Source organism: Hoplias malabaricus, chromosome 18 (assembly GCF_029633855.1).
Source record: "Hoplias malabaricus isolate fHopMal1 chromosome 18, fHopMal1.hap1, whole genome shotgun sequence".
Lineage (NCBI taxonomy): Eukaryota > Metazoa > Chordata > Actinopteri > Characiformes > Erythrinidae > Hoplias > Hoplias malabaricus.
In genome coordinates, this window is record NC_089817.1 from 27,951,324 (window position 1) to 27,971,323 (window position 20,000).

A 20,000-nucleotide genomic window follows, 5' to 3' on the forward strand; every position below is an offset into this window, starting at 1 on the left:
AGGGTAGGAAACAACTTGGTTTCAGAACAGTGCTGTAAATGTGAGTTACACTCTGTAACAGTAGGTGGAGCCCAGGAGCCTAGCATTCTTTAAACTAACCTTTAATTTACATACGGTTAACACTTTTATTAACCCCACACTCGTATTATCTTAGTAGGTTAATGTGTACGTGTATGTTATTCAAAATATCACTTTATTGCACACCCAGCTGTGCTTTAAACATCTGGCTTGTGGTCGGGTCACTTGTCATGCCCATGTCTCCAGTTCAACTGCACACGCTCGTTAGTTCAACCGGATGAGGAGTGGTGTGCCACAGGGCTCTAATTTAGGTCCAGTTGTGTTTCATTGAAAAGGAAATGCTTGGAACCGGTCGTGTCGAGTCGCGTGTACGCTGTTAGAGGAAGAAAAAGATGAAAACAGAACGTAATGAAAGAGCATATTCCTAACGCTGGCCGCTCTCGCGCTGTTGCGTAAACGCTCTGAGTGAGTGCGGAGAGGACATTAGTGAGAGGAAGCGTTGAGGCTCATTTGTAACTCCCCGGCGAGAGATGTGGGAGTTGAGGCTTTCAGACAGAGGCTGACAGTTTGAACGGAAAGTTTAACTGCGCTAACTTTCGCTTGCTTATACTGTGTTTTTTTTCTTTTTCTTTCCTCCTCTGCTGCTTTGTGGGAAACGGCGAGACGGCAGTGTCTGGGGAAACTTCCTCTCGGAGGCTCCTGATTGGTTCGGCTTTTAATACGTTCAGCTGTCACCGGCGCAAACGGCTTTTAGAGCAAAGGTCACTCGATGTTACATCAGTTTAGATTTTTTATTTTCTGAGGAATAGTAAGGGGAGAGAGAGAGAGGGAGAGAGAGAGAGAGAGAGGGGGGGAGAGAGAGAGAGGGAGGAAGAGAGAGAGGGAGGAAGAGAAAGAGTGTGAGAGAGAGAGGGTGAGAGAGAGAGGGAGGAAGAGAAAGAGTGTGTGAGAGAGAGAGAGAGAGAGAGAGAGGGCTAAACAAAAAGAAACAGGTCATGGAGGAGATAGAGCTGAAGGAGACAATGGAGTAGAAAGAAAGAGAAAAATAGGAAAGAGATGAAAACAAGAAGTAGTAGTAGTGGGGGGGGGGGTAGAGGAAGGAACAGGGAGGTGGGGGAAATAGAAAAAGTACAGTGAGAGAGAGAGATGAGGACAAGAAAGGGTGGAGAGAGAGACATGGAGGTTGGAGGACAGAGGGAGACAGAAAGGAAACAAGGAATGGAGAGGGAGAAAGAGAGAGAGGGAGTGAGGCGATGTGCTCTGTGGAGACACAGGTTTTCTTACACCTGGTTAATAAGTGTGAGATACAATGCAGTCATCCACTACGCTCCAGCTAACGGGCGCTAACACCTATTACCCGCCGCGCGATTGGAGGACCAGCGTGTTGTGGTAAAAGCCAATTGTTTAAGGTGGAGTGAAAGTTGGAGAGAGAGAGAGCAGAAAAGAAAGTGTAAGGTGTTGTTGACACGGCTGAGCCCCGGGGGGTGGACAAACACACACACACACACTCCGTACCTAATAACGTAAAGATGCCCATTCTGCCCTCCGTTCTCTAGAGTGACCCCCCGGAGGGATGCGGGGAGGGGCAGAGGGAACCAAAAGCAGGGCCAGACACGGGATCAGGAGGGTGAAGAGCTTTAGTTGTGGTCAGGTCTGTGGTTTGACCACTTCATTTGGTCAGTTTTCCCACCCATCCTCCGTAATTTAGTTACATACAAGTCCACGAGTCTGTTCCGACGTGCGGTGGCACTGAAGCGCACCACGCTTGGAGGAGAACAGTAGCTGTCCTGCTCTGTTGTAAGTGAAAAGAATTGTGCATTGGTTTGCAACCGTCTTTTGTAGAGGTTCAAACGCTCCTTGGATCGGTGGCCAATGAAAAACTCCAGCGAGAGCTGGATGATGCAACAAAGGAATAATGATTCTTAGCGCTACCGCCACACGTAGCTGTGGTTTCCAAAGCCCACAGTTTTGCGACGTCACAGGGGAACCCACCAGGTCTCAAAAAGCTAGTGGAGTAGAGTAGAGTAAGTACCATGTAGTGGAAAAAAAGTCATTAGTTTGTTTCCCATTTACAGAGCCAGGGCTATGTACCAACTTTTTACCAATTCATTCAGTGGTCAGATGGTGAGACAAAGAATGTCCTCCAACCTACTGTAGGAAATGATCCAATCTTATGGCTGTGAGTGTGTGTGTGTGTGTGGGTGTGAGTGTGTGTGTCTAAGTGCTGAAGCTAAAAGGAAGGTGTGGGTGTGTGTGTGTGAGAAAGAGAGAGAGAGAGAGTGGAGCTTATTCCCCTTCTGCTCTAGCACTAACTCTCCATCAATAACAGTAACAAAGACGTCAGCCTCCGTATCTGCCAGATCCCTCAACATCTGCCGTACTGGGGCTGGCTCTGGGAGCTGGAAGGATAATGTATATGGTGTCTGTGTGTGTGTGTGTGTGTGTGTGTTCCTGGGTGAGTATTCCACAAAGCAGGAAAGTCTCTGATATAACAGACACAAATACACAACAATGCAAGGTGCCCTTCCTCTTCTCCTATTGGACGAGGCACTGGGCTCTAGAAGTTAATTAGATTTTCTCTTGTGCTACGCAGCATTGTAGTGACTGGGAATCCCTGTAGGATCAGTCAGTCACGAGCACAGCTTTTATCACCTGCTTAGAACAGCACCGTCATCGTAATGGGACACGGAGGAGCAACTACACATGAGTTTAAGGTCCCCGTGATCGATGCCGAATCTCACTGTGTCAAGACGAATGGAGCCCAGCGCAGCCGGAAAATACCTGACCTCCCTGTCGCAGAATGCAATCAAATTCTCACAGCAATGGAGTGCAGGATGGTCAGAGTGATTATCAGCACTGCAAAAGCAGTGTGCCTCTGTGAGTGTGTGTGTGTGTGCTGTTGGTGAACACACCCAGAGGTCACCCCGTCTATGAGGCAGTCCACTCGTCTCAGTGGTTCCCCCACTAGGTCAGCAATGGTACTGCACCACGGCATTGACTCTGACCTTGTCCCACTGTGTGTGTACTCATATGATTTTTCCTACACACACATACACACTGCGTGGGCGGGGCTGACCACTGGCTAGGGCAGGTGTGTGTTAACCCCTCTCTCCTACTGTGTGTGTGTGTCTCGCTCCTCTCCAGCCTCGGTGTGACAGATGGCTCCTGACGTCTGATTTGTTGCTTGTCAAAAGTGAGTCGTGTGCTGGAGATAAGGGGGACTTGTCTTTCCACACACACACACACACACACTCCATAGACAGACACACACACAGTTTTATCTCTTGACAAGACTGGGACTATATATTTATATATAATAAATATGCTAACAAGGCCTCTCTCTCTCTCTCTCTCTCTCGGTACAGGAGTTTTCAGTTTGTTGTTGAGAGTCTAGACATTACTCAGTCTGTCCAGAGTGTGTGTGTGTGTGTGTGTGTAGTAAATGCCTTTGCATGTGGTTAGCGCAGGGTGGCCGTGCTTTTACAGGGTGTTACACCACGGTGAGAAAATGCACAACGGCTGAATACGATGCTACAACCTACGTCAGGGAGTGTGTGAATGACACACAGGCACACACATACAAACACCTCTGTACACACACACACACACAGGCATCTCATGCAGCAGTGCTAAGCAGTGGATACAGTGGGCCGGTCCTCCTCTCTCACCAATGTCTGCTTCACACTCTAACATCAGAACTATTAATCCTGAGCACTTCAAAGGGCCAGTTAAATAAAGGTTGTGTGTAAAATGTGTGTGTGTGTGTGTGTTTGTTTGTTTAAGGTCCACACAGTGGTAACACTTACGTTTTTTTATGTTCTCTTATCAACCCTGCTGTCTTTTATCTCCACTATCTGCAAACTGTGTGTGTGTGTGTGTGTGTGTGTGTGTGTGTGCAAGGTCCAGGGCCATTTCTCTTCCCGCTGCTCCTATCTGCCGCACTTGACCCCTGGCCCCACTTATCTCTCAGCCCCAGGCAGGGGTCAGAGGTGGGCTCTAAGTGTAGATCTTGGCTTCTGTTTCCTCTTTTATCTATTAGCGGCCCAGATTAGGGTCCGGCCCGGGGAAGCCCCTCACGCTGGCTGTTTAAGAAGGAGTCGTTAGTGCGGCTCACAGGAGAGAAGATGGAGCGGAAGGAGGTGTGTGTGGGGTTAAGGGTGAGGCCGTGGACGTTTTATGAGGTCGTTTTGATTTTTATGAGCAGGACCGGACGCCGCTGTCATGGGGGGTTTGAGTCAGACTTTGGGAACGTCTACAGTCCAGTGCTTATTACCTTGTAATTACATGCCTGGGAATGAGGTAATACCATTATTCTGTAAACAATAACAATACAGTAAACAACTGTTTACAGCACTGCCATTGTCAAAGAGATGATCTGTGATCTGGAGAAGGCACAGTTTCATGAGGATGTTGAGGATATTGATGATAATAGTTGAACGTATAGAGTGCTTCTTTAGACCCCAGTCCTTGCCTCAGAAGATCAGAATTGACTTCAGTGGGTGATGTACCCTTTGGGCTGTGAAACGCTCCGACTGCTTTTCAGGATCTGTTACCATCTCAGAATCAGGACCTGGGATTTACGTCTCATTTGAAGGACGGCAGTGTTTATTCAGTACAGTGTCCCTGTCACTGCACTCAGGCATTGGGATCCACACAAACCACACAGACAGCGCCCCCTGTTGGTCCCACCAAATACCACTTCTATTCTAGCTTTCCTAGGAGGTCTTCCATCCAAGTGCTGGCCCAAACATGACTCAATGGGTTTTCATCTACAGATTCGTGCAGGAGTTTCAGGAACTAACCCCCATGGACACGGAGGGTCTACTAAGAATCTGTAAACCTGAAGAAAACCATCTGTCAACGCTGCACAAGTTCAAAACCAATACTAACCATGTTCTCCTTTCAAAGTCATCAGGAGCGTCAACAGGTTTTCTGCAGATCACACTGGATTGATCCTGACGGAATTCCTTGTCTGCATGCAGTGGACATAGTAAGATTGCGTCCTGTATCCGAGTGGTCCTCCGCTTCTTGGTTTGAACGCTTTCGGAGATCTTTGTTGCTGAGAATCAGATTCCGAATCAGACCTTCATCAAAGAGCATGATTTATCAGCGGGGGAGGGGTAGGGGGGGTGTGTGGGCGGGAGGTGGAAGTGTGTATTGATCTCAGTCTGGCGCTGTGTTCTCAGAACACCGTTCAAAACCCATAAATGATGCACACCACCAGTCAAAAGTTTGGGCACGTGTAGCTAAAGGCCTGGTTTTCCTGATGACTTTGTAACATCCAGAACTAAGCAGGAAAATTAAATGAACAAACGGATGTTGCACAGTGCGGTGTTGTTGTTTTTAATTTTTTTTTTTTTTTTGAGTGCCCCCTCTGGCAAGTTCTGAGCTTGTGTGCACATCCTGTTACAGGTGGCTCCTTGTGGAGGTGTTTGAGGGAAGAAATTGTGATATTAACATGTAATAACAATATTTATAAATGTTATTAACTGCAGTAATTATGTAGATGGAATAGAGAAGCAGTGGCAAGGAAGCTTGTGTAGGTAGACGCCCGGTGCTGTGTGTAATAATAATAATAATAATAATAATAATAATGATAATGTAATAACACTGTTTTATTGCCGATCTTTCTGAAATATGCAAAAGCAGTAAAATTAAGGAAACTCCTTTAAGAGCAGGTGTGGCTACCTTTGACTTTTGGTATTTTTAGACTTTTGTAATAACTGTGTTATTAATAATAATAACATAGCTGTTATGTATTGAGCAGGTATAACCACTTTTGGCTGCTGCTGTGAGTAATGCAGAAATATATGAATATAAGACTCGCACATGTGTAGCCTCCTGTCAGAAGAAACATGGCATTTTAGCTATTTATTTCCATCTTTGACTTGTGTGTGTGTGTGTGTGTGTGTGAGTGTGTGTGTCGCTCATCTCCATAACACAGCTGCTCTTGAATATAGAGATGATGCTTATGATGATGAAGTGTGTGCGAGCATTAGCAGGTGCTGCCGCAACTCCCCATCCGGAATAAACAAGTACGCGGACGAGCGCCCAGCCTTTCATCCGGACTCATTTTCCTTTGTGTTTCCGTGGTAAACCCCACTATTAGCACTCGGATCATCTCCCGGCGCCGAACGGAGCTGCCATTTTGTGCATCTCCAGCAGAATCCAACACAAAAAAGAAGTGTCCCATTCTCAACCAAGAGGAAAGGGTTAAGCTTTTATTTCAGAAATATGGAAGTGGGTGGGGTTGGGGGGGGGCTGCGAAGAAAAATCCCACGGTCAGCGACACGTCTCAGATACGGGCGAGTGGCGCATTACCATAAAAACGAGAGCTTGTTATACAGTGAAATTTCAATGAAGTGAACACAAAATGCGTTTAATGAAATTCAGATGCCGGCGACCGGGTCCCCATGAATCTCATTAAAGGGCCCCTTTGTGCTGTTTTCCCATCTCCTCCGCTCTTTGTGGACGAGCCTCCCTCTCTGTCTCTCTCTCACCGGTTTCTAATAATGTCCGAGATTTTCATCATTGGTCATCGCCGGGTTTTCAAAAGAAAGACAATGTCGGCCCCACGTTTAAGGTTCTGATGGGTTTCTTGGCTCCAGATTCGGAGAGAAATTCCCAGATGCCTCTGCAGATTCTCGGATAATTCACTGATAACGATCCAGACCTCTTTGTAATTTTCAGGAGCTGAACCTGCCGCTGTCTTTGCCTACTGAAGTTTTAAAATGGATCAACTCTTATCCACAGAGTTATCGGTCACCCTCCGGTTCCTATAGTTCGTAAAGAAACCTGCAAAACAGCCTGAGGGGTATTCAGTGTTTTTGTGATGTCACTGTACGCCTATAGCAGTTTCAACACAGTTTTCTAAAGAAATAATAACTGGAAACGTAGGTCATACATTAACCAAACACACTACAGGGTGGGCCATTTATATGGATACATCTTAATAAAATGGGAACGGTTGGTGATATTAACTTCCTGTTTGTGGCACATTAGTATATGGGAAGGGGAAACTTTTCAAGATGGGTGGTGACCATGGCGGCCATTTTGAAGTCGGCCATCTTGGATCCAACTTTTGTTTTTTTTGGGAAGAGGGTCATGTGACACATCAAACTCATTGTGAATGTCACAAGAAAAACAGCGGTGTGCTTGTTTTTAACCTAACTTTATTCTTTCATGAGTTATTTGCATGCTACAGTTAGCAAACTGCTTGCCAAGTTTGGTGAAACTGGTTCAGTGTTGGATTTGCCAAAATGTGGACGCATGAAAACTGTCACTAATGAAGAACCATCAGTGGCTGTCCTAGCTTCATTCAGCAAGAACCCACAGCATAGCACTCGCCGCACGTCACTGGAGAGTGGCATCAGTTGAACATCCCTTTGGCGGATATTAGCTACACACAAATGGCACCTTTACAAACTCCAGCTGCTGCAGCATCTCAACGAGGATGACCCAGATCGGCGCACTGACATACACACACATTAGTGATAGGAAACTATGAACACACAAAGAAATGGAGGATAGAAGCCTTCCTCAAGGGGATTTTCAGCCGTGGATTTTGTGGAAGGAGCAAGTTCTTCCTTGACTGCCATATCCACATCTTTTTAACCAGTGACCTTTTGGCCTAGGCCTGCTTCTCAAACATTTAGGCCACAGCTGGCACTTACAGTTCTATAATTAAAGGCACCACCTTAGAATCGTTTCCATAATAAAGCACATCCGGCCAGTCTCAGGTGCAGTACGCCGCAGTAAGTGCAGGGGGCAGTTGGGTTATCGTGGTGGAGAAGGTTGAAGAAGGCCGAACAGTTCTGAAAGACTAAAAAAACAGGGCTGTGTTGGTTCCAAGAATAGGTTTTCCACATTTCTTTAGTTGACATTGTTTATCGTCAAGCCCAGGGCACAAGATCTATTTTTTTTACTACTTGAAGTTTTAAAAGTGACCAACTCTCATCAACCCCCTCCCCCCCACCCCCCTTCTCTCTGTGTCTCCCCAGGCTTCGGCTTCGTGACTTTCGAGAATGAAGACGTAGTGGAGAAAGTCTGTGAAATTCATTTCCATGAAATCAATAATAAAATGGTAAGTGTCCTGCACTTTTCAATTTGGACGGCTGTGTTTGTGGGATTAATATTTGATTTCCTGTTTAGCGCAGCCCTAATAGCATCCACTTGTTGGAGGCAGGGTTTGCGTATGTGTGTGTAAAAGCTAGAAAGCAGGCATAGTGATGTCCAGGGAGCGTGAAATTGTATGCGTGTGTGTGACTGAGTGGCTTCCATCAGGTAACTGAAAGCAGACGGAAAGTCGTCCCTCCTTCCCTCTCTTTGTAAATCCCTCCATCTTAGTTGGCAGAGAAAGAGCGAGGGAGTGAGCAAGGGATGGACCTGGCAGCGGCTCACTTCATTAAAGAGGGATTATCGCCTTCCCAAGCCCAGTAATGACCAGTCTCAGCCCCTAGCCGCCCGCGCACTCTCTGGACGTTGAGGCAGGACGGCATTTCTGAGGACAGGTGGAGCCTGATGAGAAATAGCAGCAAACCTGGAAGGGTAAAGGCTAGGATGGTAAAGTTTCCTTCAAGAAGCAATGCTGAATCAGATAAGAGCCTCAAGATGCTTAGAGGAGAACACTAACTATGGTATTATGCAATGTAATAGACTCACGCATGGACGGATGGGGAGGGCAAACTTGCAGTCACTTTACAGGAGGTCAGAATCATCAAATTGGGAGCCCTTTGCAAATCGCAAGGTATTCATATGGTTATTTTGACCAACTACATTAAATTACCCTCAAGTACGGTTCGGTTTTTGTTTCATGCTAAAGGTGCCCCCAGCTCTTGTTGTAGGGTTGTGATGCCCTGTTCTAAGGTAGCTGAGGTCTGTAGCAGGACCCTAGGGGGGGATCCCCTTCACGCTCTGTGTCTTTTGACTGACAGGGCTATGGAGCGGAAAGCAGTTGGCTGGAGACTGTATATGTACGAGTCCCGCAGAGCGATCAATGTCCATTCTTGGGACGACAAGGAAGGTCTTAGTGAGGACTGGGAGTGGTGGCTTTTAGGGGGCAGGAACCAAGGAGTCAGAAGGTCTTCCTTCTTACCACTTTGAGCTAGGACACGGACAGTGATCTGGGCACCCTATGTCCACAGGAGTAAGAAAGGGCAATTGATTTTTGGCTGAGGTTGCATCAGACACTTTCGTCACCCTGGGGAGGACTTGCCGGAGCCAGGGTGCCGTCACTCTTCTTACCCCTCTTTCTTCCGCAAGTACCCTAGTTGGTGCCATCTATCTGCTGGCTGCCTTTGAAATGGAACTGCCAGGAAATTGCATGCATCATTATTACCAGATGAGTAACCACCTCAGGGCGGGCAGAGAAATGGAGAAAACAAAAGAGTGAAGGGTGAAAAAAAGAGCCTATACATCAAAGAGCTTCAGTCAGGTGCAGGGAAGTGTCCACTGTTGTTCTTCTCTCTTGACGTAGGCCAAGTTTGAGAAATGGGAGAAGAAAAAAAACAAAAAAAAAAAGACTTTCAAGTGCGCAAGAACGGTCAAGTTGAGGCTTGGTGGTGATTTCCTGTTTTCTCGTCTACCCCCTCTTCCTTCACCCCGTTCTATTTTGCTGTTCATTTCCAGCTGAAACCCCTCGTTCTCTTGCCAGAGAGATCAAAGCCAGCCTCCTAAGCATCATCTGCTAGCAGCCTCTTTCCTTATTTGACTTGCTAATTTGCTGCCATCATTCCCATCGTTATGACGACTATTATTATGATTATTTTCATAAACCTTGACTTGGTCCTTCACTCTGGCTGTTTTGGGAGTTGCATCCTCGCCACCCCTTTGCTTTTAGTGTTTGTTTCCACCCCTTCGTTAGTTGCAGTAGCCATCTGTTGTGGTAACCCTTTCAGCTAGAAGCCAGGTGCCCCTGTACCTGCAAACCCAGACGGACCTGGGAGGAATTCCAGCACTGCAGGGAACTGGGAGAGAGGGGAAAAAGAGAGGGAGAGAAGAGCAAAAAAAAAAAAAGGAGAAAGGAGGGGGAAACTTCCTGCTGCCGGCTGCCTTTGATTTCCACTCTGGGCACACGGCGTCCCATAAAACATTCAGCAGCTTTTTCCCCTACTGCCCTGAAGCTGTGGTTTGGTTAAAGTAGCTCCACACTGGCCTCTCACTGGCCCACTGCTGGCCTGACACATCTCTGACATCTGGGGGAACTGGAGAGGAGTGGAAAGAGGGATGGATGGATGGTTGAGAGAGCAGGCAGGGGAGGGGAGATTGGCTTGGAGAGTGGTTTCAGGTTAAAAGGTGAGGGAGGATGAGCGGAAAATATTTCTAGGGCAGAGCAAATTTGAGAAGTGCCTTCTGGATGAGCCAGGCTAGTCCACCTGAAACCACAGCCAATGAAGCATTCTACACCAGCCGTTCACTCCTCCAGTCATGCAGATGGGCTCTTTGAAGTGGACAAGCACGGATGGTCCAATCGTCCTCAACTTGACTATGCAAGATTGTATTACAATGTCCGGTAACACTGCTTTAGACCAGTGACCGCTGGACAAGCCTATATTTTTATTCCCAACTGGAATCTAGAGGCTGAAGAAAAGATGCCAAACTATGCTCAGGTTTCAGCAAGCAACTTAGGGCTTTGAAATCCTGACCACTGAAGTTGGCAATTATCTAATGTGTTTATCCTTGACTTTAAAAAGAAGTGTAATGGATATCAGGGGCTCCCGAGTGGTCTACATATGGGTCTTGTAAATTTGAGCCTTAAGACCGCCCAACTGGCCTCGCTCTGTCTAGATGGGTTGTCCACACTCTGCGTTGGTGATATAGATGATTTGGGGTGGAATTGGAGATGACTTATGTATTTATTACTTTCAGTAATTGCGTATTATTGGCATCTGAGACCAAAATCTACTAAAGAGTCTTAATTTCTGTTCATAACTTAAACAAGTCAAGAGTCTGAAGTGCCACTGCCTTTATTCCACTGCCTCTAATACTTTACTAGAGCTTAAAAAGCTTGGAGGAGAACACTATCTACCATTTCAACTGTGTCAGATAGCACTGGCTCCAGAGAGTGAAGACACAAATGGCCACTAGGGACATAGCTAACAAAAATACATCTTTTGGACGTCTTTCAAACATCCTTTGCCAGGACTTTATGTACAGGACGAAATGGACCATCCACATACATAAGGAGATATATCTTGAGGTAGAGGGACCCCCACTGTAAACCTACACTAATATAAAGATAAACTGTGTTCAAATTTTCAGTCTCTTTGTCCTGATCCTGCCTGTCTTCCCTCACTGTCTGAAGCTGTTTCCTCCTCTCTCTGCACCTCTCATCCCCCTTCACTTCCTGATCCTCATCCGCTCTCCGGCAGCGAGGTGACCGCACGCTGAGCTCTGATCAAAGAGTGGTGTGTTCAAACCGTTCCCATGGGACTTCCTACTGCACTCCGTTAAACAAAAGCTACAGTAAACGCTACAGAAATGCTACACCGAGCACTGCACAAATCCTACAGCAGACACTACACAAAACACTACAGCAGACACTACACAAAACACTACAGCAGACACTACACAAAACACTACAGCAGACACTACACACAACACTACAGCAGACACTACACAAAACACTACAGCAGACAGTACACAAAGCACTACAGCAGACACTACACAAAACACTACATCAGACACTACACAAAACACTACAGCAGGCACTACACAAAACACTACAGCGGACACTACACAAAACACTAGAGCAGACACTACACAAAACACTAGAGCAGACACTACACAAAACACTACAGCAGACACTACACAAAACACTACAGCAAACACTACACAAAACACTACAGCGGACACTACACAAAACACTAGAGCAGACACTACACAAAACAGTACAGCAGACACTACACAAAACACTACAGCAGACACTACACAAAACACTACAGCAAACACTACACAAAACACTACAGCGGACACTACACAAAACACTACAGCAGACACTACACAAAACACTAGAGCAGACACTACACAAAACACTAGAGCAGACACTACACAAAACAGTACAGCAGACACTACACAAAACACTACAACAGACACTACACACAACACTATATCAGACACTACACCAAACACTACAGAAGACACTACAGCAGACACTACACAAAACACTACAGCAGACACTACACACAACACTACAGCAGACACTACACAAAACACTACAGCAGACACTACACACAACACTACAGCAGACATTACACACAACACTACAGCAGACACTACACAAAGCACTACAGCAGACACTACACAAAACACTACAGCAGACACTACACACAACACTACAGCAGACACTACACAAAACACTACAGCAGACACTACACACAACACTACAGCAGACACTACACAAAACACTACAGCAGACACTACACAAAACACTACAGCAGACACTACACACAACACTACATCAGACACTACACAAAACACTACAGCAGACACTACACACAACACTACATCAGACACTACACACAACACTACATCAGACACTACACAAAACACTACAGCAGACACTACACACAACACTACACAAAACACTACAGCAGACACTACACACAACACTACATCAGACACTACACAAAACACTACAGCAGACACTACACACAACACTACATCAGACACTACACACAACACTACATCAGACACTACACAAAACACTACAGCAGACACTACACACAACACTACATCAGACACTACACAAAACACTACAGCAGACACTACACACAACACTACATCAGACACTACACAAAACACTACAGCAGACACTACACACAACACTACATCAGACACTACACACAACACTACAGCAGACACTACACAAAACACTACAGCAGACACTACACACAACACTACAGCAGACACTACACAAAACACTACAGCAGACACTACACAAAACACTACAGCAGACACTACACACAACACTACATCAGACACTACACAAAACACTACAGCAGACACTACACACAACACTACATCAGACACTACACACAACACTACATCAGACACTACACAAAACACTACAGCAGACACTACACACAACACTACATCAGACACTACACAAAACACTACAGCAGACACTACACACAACACTACATCAGACACTACACAAAACACTACAGCAGACACTACACACAACACTACATCAGACACTACACACAACACTACACAAAACACTACATCAGACACTACACACAACACTACATCAGACACTACACAAAACACTACAGCAGACACTACACACAACACTACATCAGACACTACACAAAACACTACAGCAGACACTACACACAACACTACATCAGACACTACACAAAACACTACAGCAGACACTACACACAACACTACATCAGACACTACACACAACACTACATCAGACACTACACAAAACACTACAGCAGACACTACACACAACACTACATCAGACACTACACAAAACACTACAGCAGACACTACACACAACACTACATCAGACACTACACAAAACACTACAGCAGACACTACACACAACACTACATCAGACACTACACACAACACTACAGCAGACACTACACAAAACACTACAGCAGACACTACACACAACACTACAGCAGACACTACACAAAACACTACAGCAGACACTACACAAAACACTACAGCAGACACTACACACAACACTACATCAGACACTACACAAAACACTACAGCAGACACTACACACAACACTACATCAGACACTACACACAACACTACATCAGACACTACACAAAACACTACAGCAGACACTACACACAACACTACATCAGACACTACACAAAACACTACAGCAGACACTACACACAACACTACATCAGACACTACACAAAACACTACAGCAGACACTACACACAACACTACATCAGACACTACACACAACACTACAGCAGACACTACACACAACACTACATCAGACACTACACACAACACTACAGCAGACACTACACACAACACTACATCAGACACTACACAAAACACTACAGCAGACACTACACACAACACTACATCAGACACTACACACAACACTACATCAGACACTACACACAACACTACATCAGACACTACACAAAACACTACAGCAGACACTACACACAACACTACATCAGACACTACACAAAACACTACAGCAGACACTACACACAACACTACATCAGACACTACACAAAACACTACAGCAGACACTACACACAACACTACATCAGACACTACACACAACACTACAGCAGACACTACACACAACACTACATCAGACACTACACACAACACTACACAAAACACTACAGCAGACAGTACCCCAAATCTACCCCACACACTACATATTACACTTGGTGGTCATATTTGCAATGCTCCCGGGCAGTTATTTCCACTTGTACCAGGCTCACATCACTTTGAATGGGGAGAGATCTAAACCAACACAAAAAGCTAGTAAAACTGGACACATTTGCATATTGTTTATATCAGTAGGCGTACAAACATAGACACATAATTTCAGCCTCTTCTGGTATGGACATCTCCACAAAGACAGAGGCCGGCTATTCTCTCTCACACCTTTACCTTTAGCACGTTCCCTTTGTAAACAGAGGTGTCCTTTCCTGTCTTTGCCCAGCGACTGGTCTCTACCTCCTTTATTAAGTCTCTGATACCAGCGGAGATAGCTGTGGGCTCGTAACGGTTAAACACACACGCTCACAGGAGGGGGTTCTCCCGGCCGTCTGGGACTCCTCGTGTCAGGATGACGGCAAATCTCTCCATCTGAATGCATTGCTCTACTCAAGCCTGTCCAGAGAGAAGGAGAGAAAAGAAAAGAGAGAGAGAGAGAGAGAAAGAGAGAGAGAGAGCACATTCTCCATTCATTCATTGAGACTTTTCAGATGTGATTACGGCTGCCGTCGCTCGCTCTCCCCTGGGCCGCTGGGAATCAGGCACGAGAGAGTGATTGAGAAAATGGCCTTCTCTCTCTCTCTCTCTCCCCCTCTTTCTCTCTCTCTCTCCTCAATGGCTGCTGATCACTAACTCCTTTCTTGCTTGTTAAGATGTGGGTTCTGGCTCATCAATGAAACGCAGGAAACACCAGCGCATACCAATATTCCATCATCTCTCTCTCTCTCTCTCTCTCTCTCTCTCTCTCTCTTTGTCTTCACTCTATTCTTATCTTTATATCTTTGTTCTTTTTCTCTACCACTGTTATTCCTTCTTTGTCTTCTGCTTTTACAACTCTCTCTCTCTCTCTCTCTCTCTCTCTCTCTCTCTCTAGTCACATGGTCAGTGGCAGCCTGAGAGAGTTAGTGAGTTGAACTCTGGTAATGATCTACCCCCAAACAGAGAGAAATGAGGGAGAGGAAAGAAAGACAGAGCAGGAGAAAGAGAAGTAAGGTAGAGATAAAAAAAGGAGGAGGCTGGGGATACAAAATGAGAGAGGGAGAGAGAGAGAGAGAGGGAGAGAGAGAGAGAGAGAGAGAGAGAGAGAGAGAGAGAGAGAGCAGATCAGAGTGTGTGCGTTCTCTCATGCGACATTTATCACAGCCACTCAGAATGTCATTAATTTGTGGGGTGCGACTAATGGACTGATGTAGTGAGTGATGATGAGGGATGAGCGACACACACACGCCCATGCACCCCCCCATCCCCCCACACCACCCACAACACACACACACACTGGCACCACTGCCTCTCTAACAGATTGACTGGACTTTAGGACCCTCCACAGTAAGTGATGTCACTCTCCTCCTTCTGCCTTCAACACCACTTCAGCACCAACCTCCAGGGGGCGATCAATTGATCGGCCGATCACTTAATTCATTGCCTGATTGATGAGCGATTGCCCACCATTAGCGCTGCGTTCACTATCACTGCCTGTGAATGGTTGTGTCTCGATATCCAGCACTCAGGTGGTCTCGGGGGGGGCTTGTGCACTTGTGACCTCTTATTGATCTGGCCGAGTAATTAAGTGTCTCTTAGTCAATTACAATACACACAAACGCCATTCGGTCCTGTCTCTGGACCCTCGCTCGGCCAGCATTCGGTCCTCAGAGACTGACAGGGTCCGTAGGGAGTCGCAGTAGGGACCTCCAATCTTCTGAGAAGGTTGTTCACTCGACGCCCGAAGTTGTCTGTGAGGATTTGGTGGCATTGAGCCTCGAGAAAGGCCGGTAGGATCAGGCCCTGATGCTCCACGTTTACCCAGCCCAACTCTGGGGGGATTCATACCCCGCTGGCTTACGTCTGGCATTGGGCACAGAGACTTTAAGCTCATGTGCAGCTGCTTCAGAGTGTCCCATGCCCTGTCATGCCGACGATCATCTGCTGTGACTTTTGGATGAGGAATGCACAGACTGTCCTTCCATCCCCATGAGAGGTAAACAAGGTCTGTAAAACCTCTCAATCCACTTGGAAGTGGACGGCGGAGTGGACGAGAACTGCACCCCCCCCCCCACTCCCACTACTCACAAAGAAAAGCAAACTAATGAGCAATGGCAGCGACAGAGAGTGGAAAAGCTGAGCTTTTATTCAGCCTTGACCTTGCCCAGGGAGATTGACCGAGGCTGGACGAGCAGTACATTAGCTCACTCTCCCTCATCTGCTGGAGGACTAGAGAAAGATGAAGGGAAGAGGCGATGTCTTCCTCAGGGTAGAGAGAGAGAGAGACACAGAGAGAGGGAGAGAGTGACAGAGAGAGGGAGAGAGTGACAGAGATACAGAGAGATAGAGAGGGAGAGAGACTGAGAGACAGACAGAGAGAGGGACTGAGCGAGAGAGAGAAGGAGAGAGGTACTGAGAGAGAGAGAGGGAATGAGAGAGTGACAGAGATAGAGAGGGAGAGAGACAGAGAGAGGGAGAGAGACTGAGAGACAGACAGAGAGAGAGAGGGACTGAGCGAGACAGAGAGAGAGAGAAGGAGAGAGGTACAGAGAGAGAGAAAGAGAGAGAGAGGGAATGAGAGAGTGACTGAGAGAGAGAGAGAGAGGGAATGAGAGAGAGAGAGAGAGAGAGAGAAAGCACAGTGGGATTGAGGGAAGGAAAAAGACAGAGAGAGAGGGAATGAGAGAGTGACAGAGAGAGAGAGAGAAGGGGACTGAGAGAGAGGAAATGAGAGAGAGAAGGGGACTGAGAGAGAGGGAATGAGAGAGAGAGAAAGAAAGCACAGTGGGATTGAGGGAAGGAAAAAGACACAGAGAGAGAGGGAAAGAGAGTGACAGAGAGAGAGAAGGGGACTGAGAGAGAGGGAGTGAGAGAGAGAGAGAGAGAGAGAAGGGGACTGAGAGAGAGAGAGGGACCGAGAGGAAGAAAGCACAGTGGGATTGAGGGAAGGAAAGAGACAGAGAGAAAGAGATAAAGTGCGGTGGGAAGGAGGGAAGGTAAGAAACAGAGAGAGCGAGAAAGATAGGATGAAGAGAGGGAAAGTGATAGAGAGCAGGGGGAAGGAGGAAGGGAAAGAGGAGAGAGTGAGTGGTGGGAAGAAAATATGGGAGGAGATAGAGGAGATGGTGAAAGAGTGGTGGGAAGGAGGAGGGTTAAGAGAGAGAGAGAGAGATGGATTCAGAGCTGTTTGTACGCTGCGTGTTGAGTTTGTCGCGTGCTGTGAACTACAGTCGTAGTCTGTGTTCTGTGGCGGAGGCGTATAGCTTCTGACAGGCGTTTTCTGGGGGGCTTTGCGTGGGGGGGCGGGGCGGCTGGATGAGGCGTGATGGAAGGGGAATATAGATTTCTGTGTCATAGGCGAAGTTGCTTAAAGTGTATCAATAATGCACGCGCTCCCAAGTCTCCGAAGTAATCTCACTCAAGCTGCTGCGAATTACACGCCGCTGTTAAACTGGGCCTTTCTGTCTGATGGCTTTGAACAGCCAATCAAACCCTTTTCTCTCTCCCTTTGAATGTGTGAGTGAGGCTGTGGGTGGTGAGGGTGTGTGTGTGTGTGTGTGTGTGGAGATGTTCGAGGCGAAAAATCCCTGCACACAAAAGGCTCTAATTGACCTCTGGTCTCGTTAAAACCTTCATGTATTTATTATAAAGCAGCACCAGTGAGGACCCGGTTCGGTTCTCATTCGTGCAACTAATCTGGAATTGTTTGGCACGTTTCCAACAAAATAAATCGGTTTCTGAACTAGAAATATTTGTTCCAAAGAAGAGTAGCTGCTTCAGCATGAACCATGATGACGTTTGTAGGCTTCTCGAGATAATGAAGCTCCAGAAAGAGTGCAACACCTCAAATATGGCGCTCTCCGCTGGACAGGACATCTGCAGCATGTTTTATTGTCCTCAGTGGTGCGCTGGGTAGAAGACAATAGAACCAGACAGGGCTATGGTTCTTTTCATTTTGAAATGGGAAAATGGTAAACAGGAAAGAATCGCTTGTAGTTTTTTTTTTCTGATTTAAAAAGAAAAGCAGGAAATAAAAGGAAATATAAACAGGAAAATGCTCCATCTGTGTGTTTCCTGGGGCTGTGGTCGGTACAAAACATGGCGCGTTGGCTCCTGTTCTCAGGAGCTCAGGACTCTATAAACCGCACACGTGTATCAGAAAGAGATAAGCCATGTCTCTATCTGTTTATCCTAGAGCTGGTGGAAACTGAAGGGTCTCGCGCTACAGCACCAAGGTTTCCAAGAACCCTGAATGGAACAGGTTCAAGAACCAGAGGTCATTTGTCAAGCTGCCTTTATACACCCCTGTAGCTGACACTAGCCTTTGGGCATAGTGACCTAAAACTCTGCTCCAGAGCATCCCACTTGCACACTATACAAAATGTCTGTGCCCACTTGAGCGTCCTTTCCCCACAGTGCACCATAAAGTAGCCGCCACTTCCCGCTGTACTGAGCGCGCGTCCCTGGCCACGGTTAACAGCCGAGCAGGTAGCGGTCAGTCTCTGTGGTCATGCGGGCCGAACCAGGCCGGGGCCCATGCGCTGTTTAAATGGCCACATATTGGTTTTAGTGAAGCGCTGGGAGCTAATGTCCTTAAACGTGTCATTTATGATATTCCTCAGTAGAAAATGATGGGCGCCTCGGGGATGAATTTTCCCCTCGTAGTCAATTTCTCAGTCCGCTCCCCCGACATGGCCCAACAATTACGGGAGCAGGAGGAGGGCCGCGCTGCCAAGAGCCACTCTGGATGGAGGTTATTTTTGTCCTTTTTCCGTGGCTTTTAATTATTTATTTTCAGACTTTTCATTTTGCGATTTTCAGCTGCTATACAGTTTTGAGTGTTTGGCTCTGTCTCAAAAACTGGCTGCGCTGCCCTGTTCCCTATATAAGCAACTAGGTACGTAGGCAGCGTTTGAGAATCGGAGCACTGAACACAGATGAATGAATACAAAAGAAGGACACATGGGGGACAGGAGAATACATTTAAAAACCAAGGCACACACAGAGCAAAAGATACACAGTGCAGTTTCTCCAGTGCAGAGCCTGGAGTAGCAACAAGAGTGGTCATAGTGAGGTTTAATAACACAACAGAGCTTGCAGAGTGGGCATAGCAAGTTTTAAACAGCCCACAGAGCTCTCAGAGTGGTGATAACCAGATTTAATCCCCCTTTGTAGCTCGTGGAGCGGGCATAGAAACTGTATATCAGCTCTCAGACGTGCATTATCGGCAGCGCTTTGCAGACAGACGCTTTGCAGCCGATGGCAGTTCGGCCAGACCAAGTTTGCTTCGTCCAGTTCCCGATAAATACGTTTTGTTTCCCTGAACTGCTCTTATCATCCACTTCCCGAAAAGCGCGCCCACTCTTTGGCCTTGTGTACTCGGAGATGTTTGGATGCTCGACGGATGTACAGTCTGGATGATTGTGACGTGAAGGGAAGGTGTCAGAGCTGTGTGTCAGTCAGAGGGGGATTGAAGGATCCATCAGATAAATGGAAACAGCTCGGAACGGCACAATAATAACCGCTCCTCGCTTGGCAGGGTTGTACACACGCTGCGCCGGAGC

At 46.7% G+C, this 20,000-nt stretch overlaps 1 protein-coding gene across 4 annotated transcripts in view; it reads left to right on the forward strand.

The window, feature by feature from the left end:
- msi2a (musashi RNA-binding protein 2a) overlaps nucleotides 1-20,000 on the forward strand; it is a 279,469-nt gene that overhangs the window by 187,767 nt on the left and 71,702 nt on the right. For all 4 annotated transcript variants that reach the window (XM_066651193.1, XM_066651194.1, XM_066651196.1 and 1 more), the window contains exon 8: nucleotides 8,019-8,101. In XM_066651193.1, coding sequence (XP_066507290.1) covers nucleotides 8,019-8,101 — 83 coding nt within the window. The remainder of the gene's footprint in view (nucleotides 1-8,018; nucleotides 8,102-20,000) is intronic.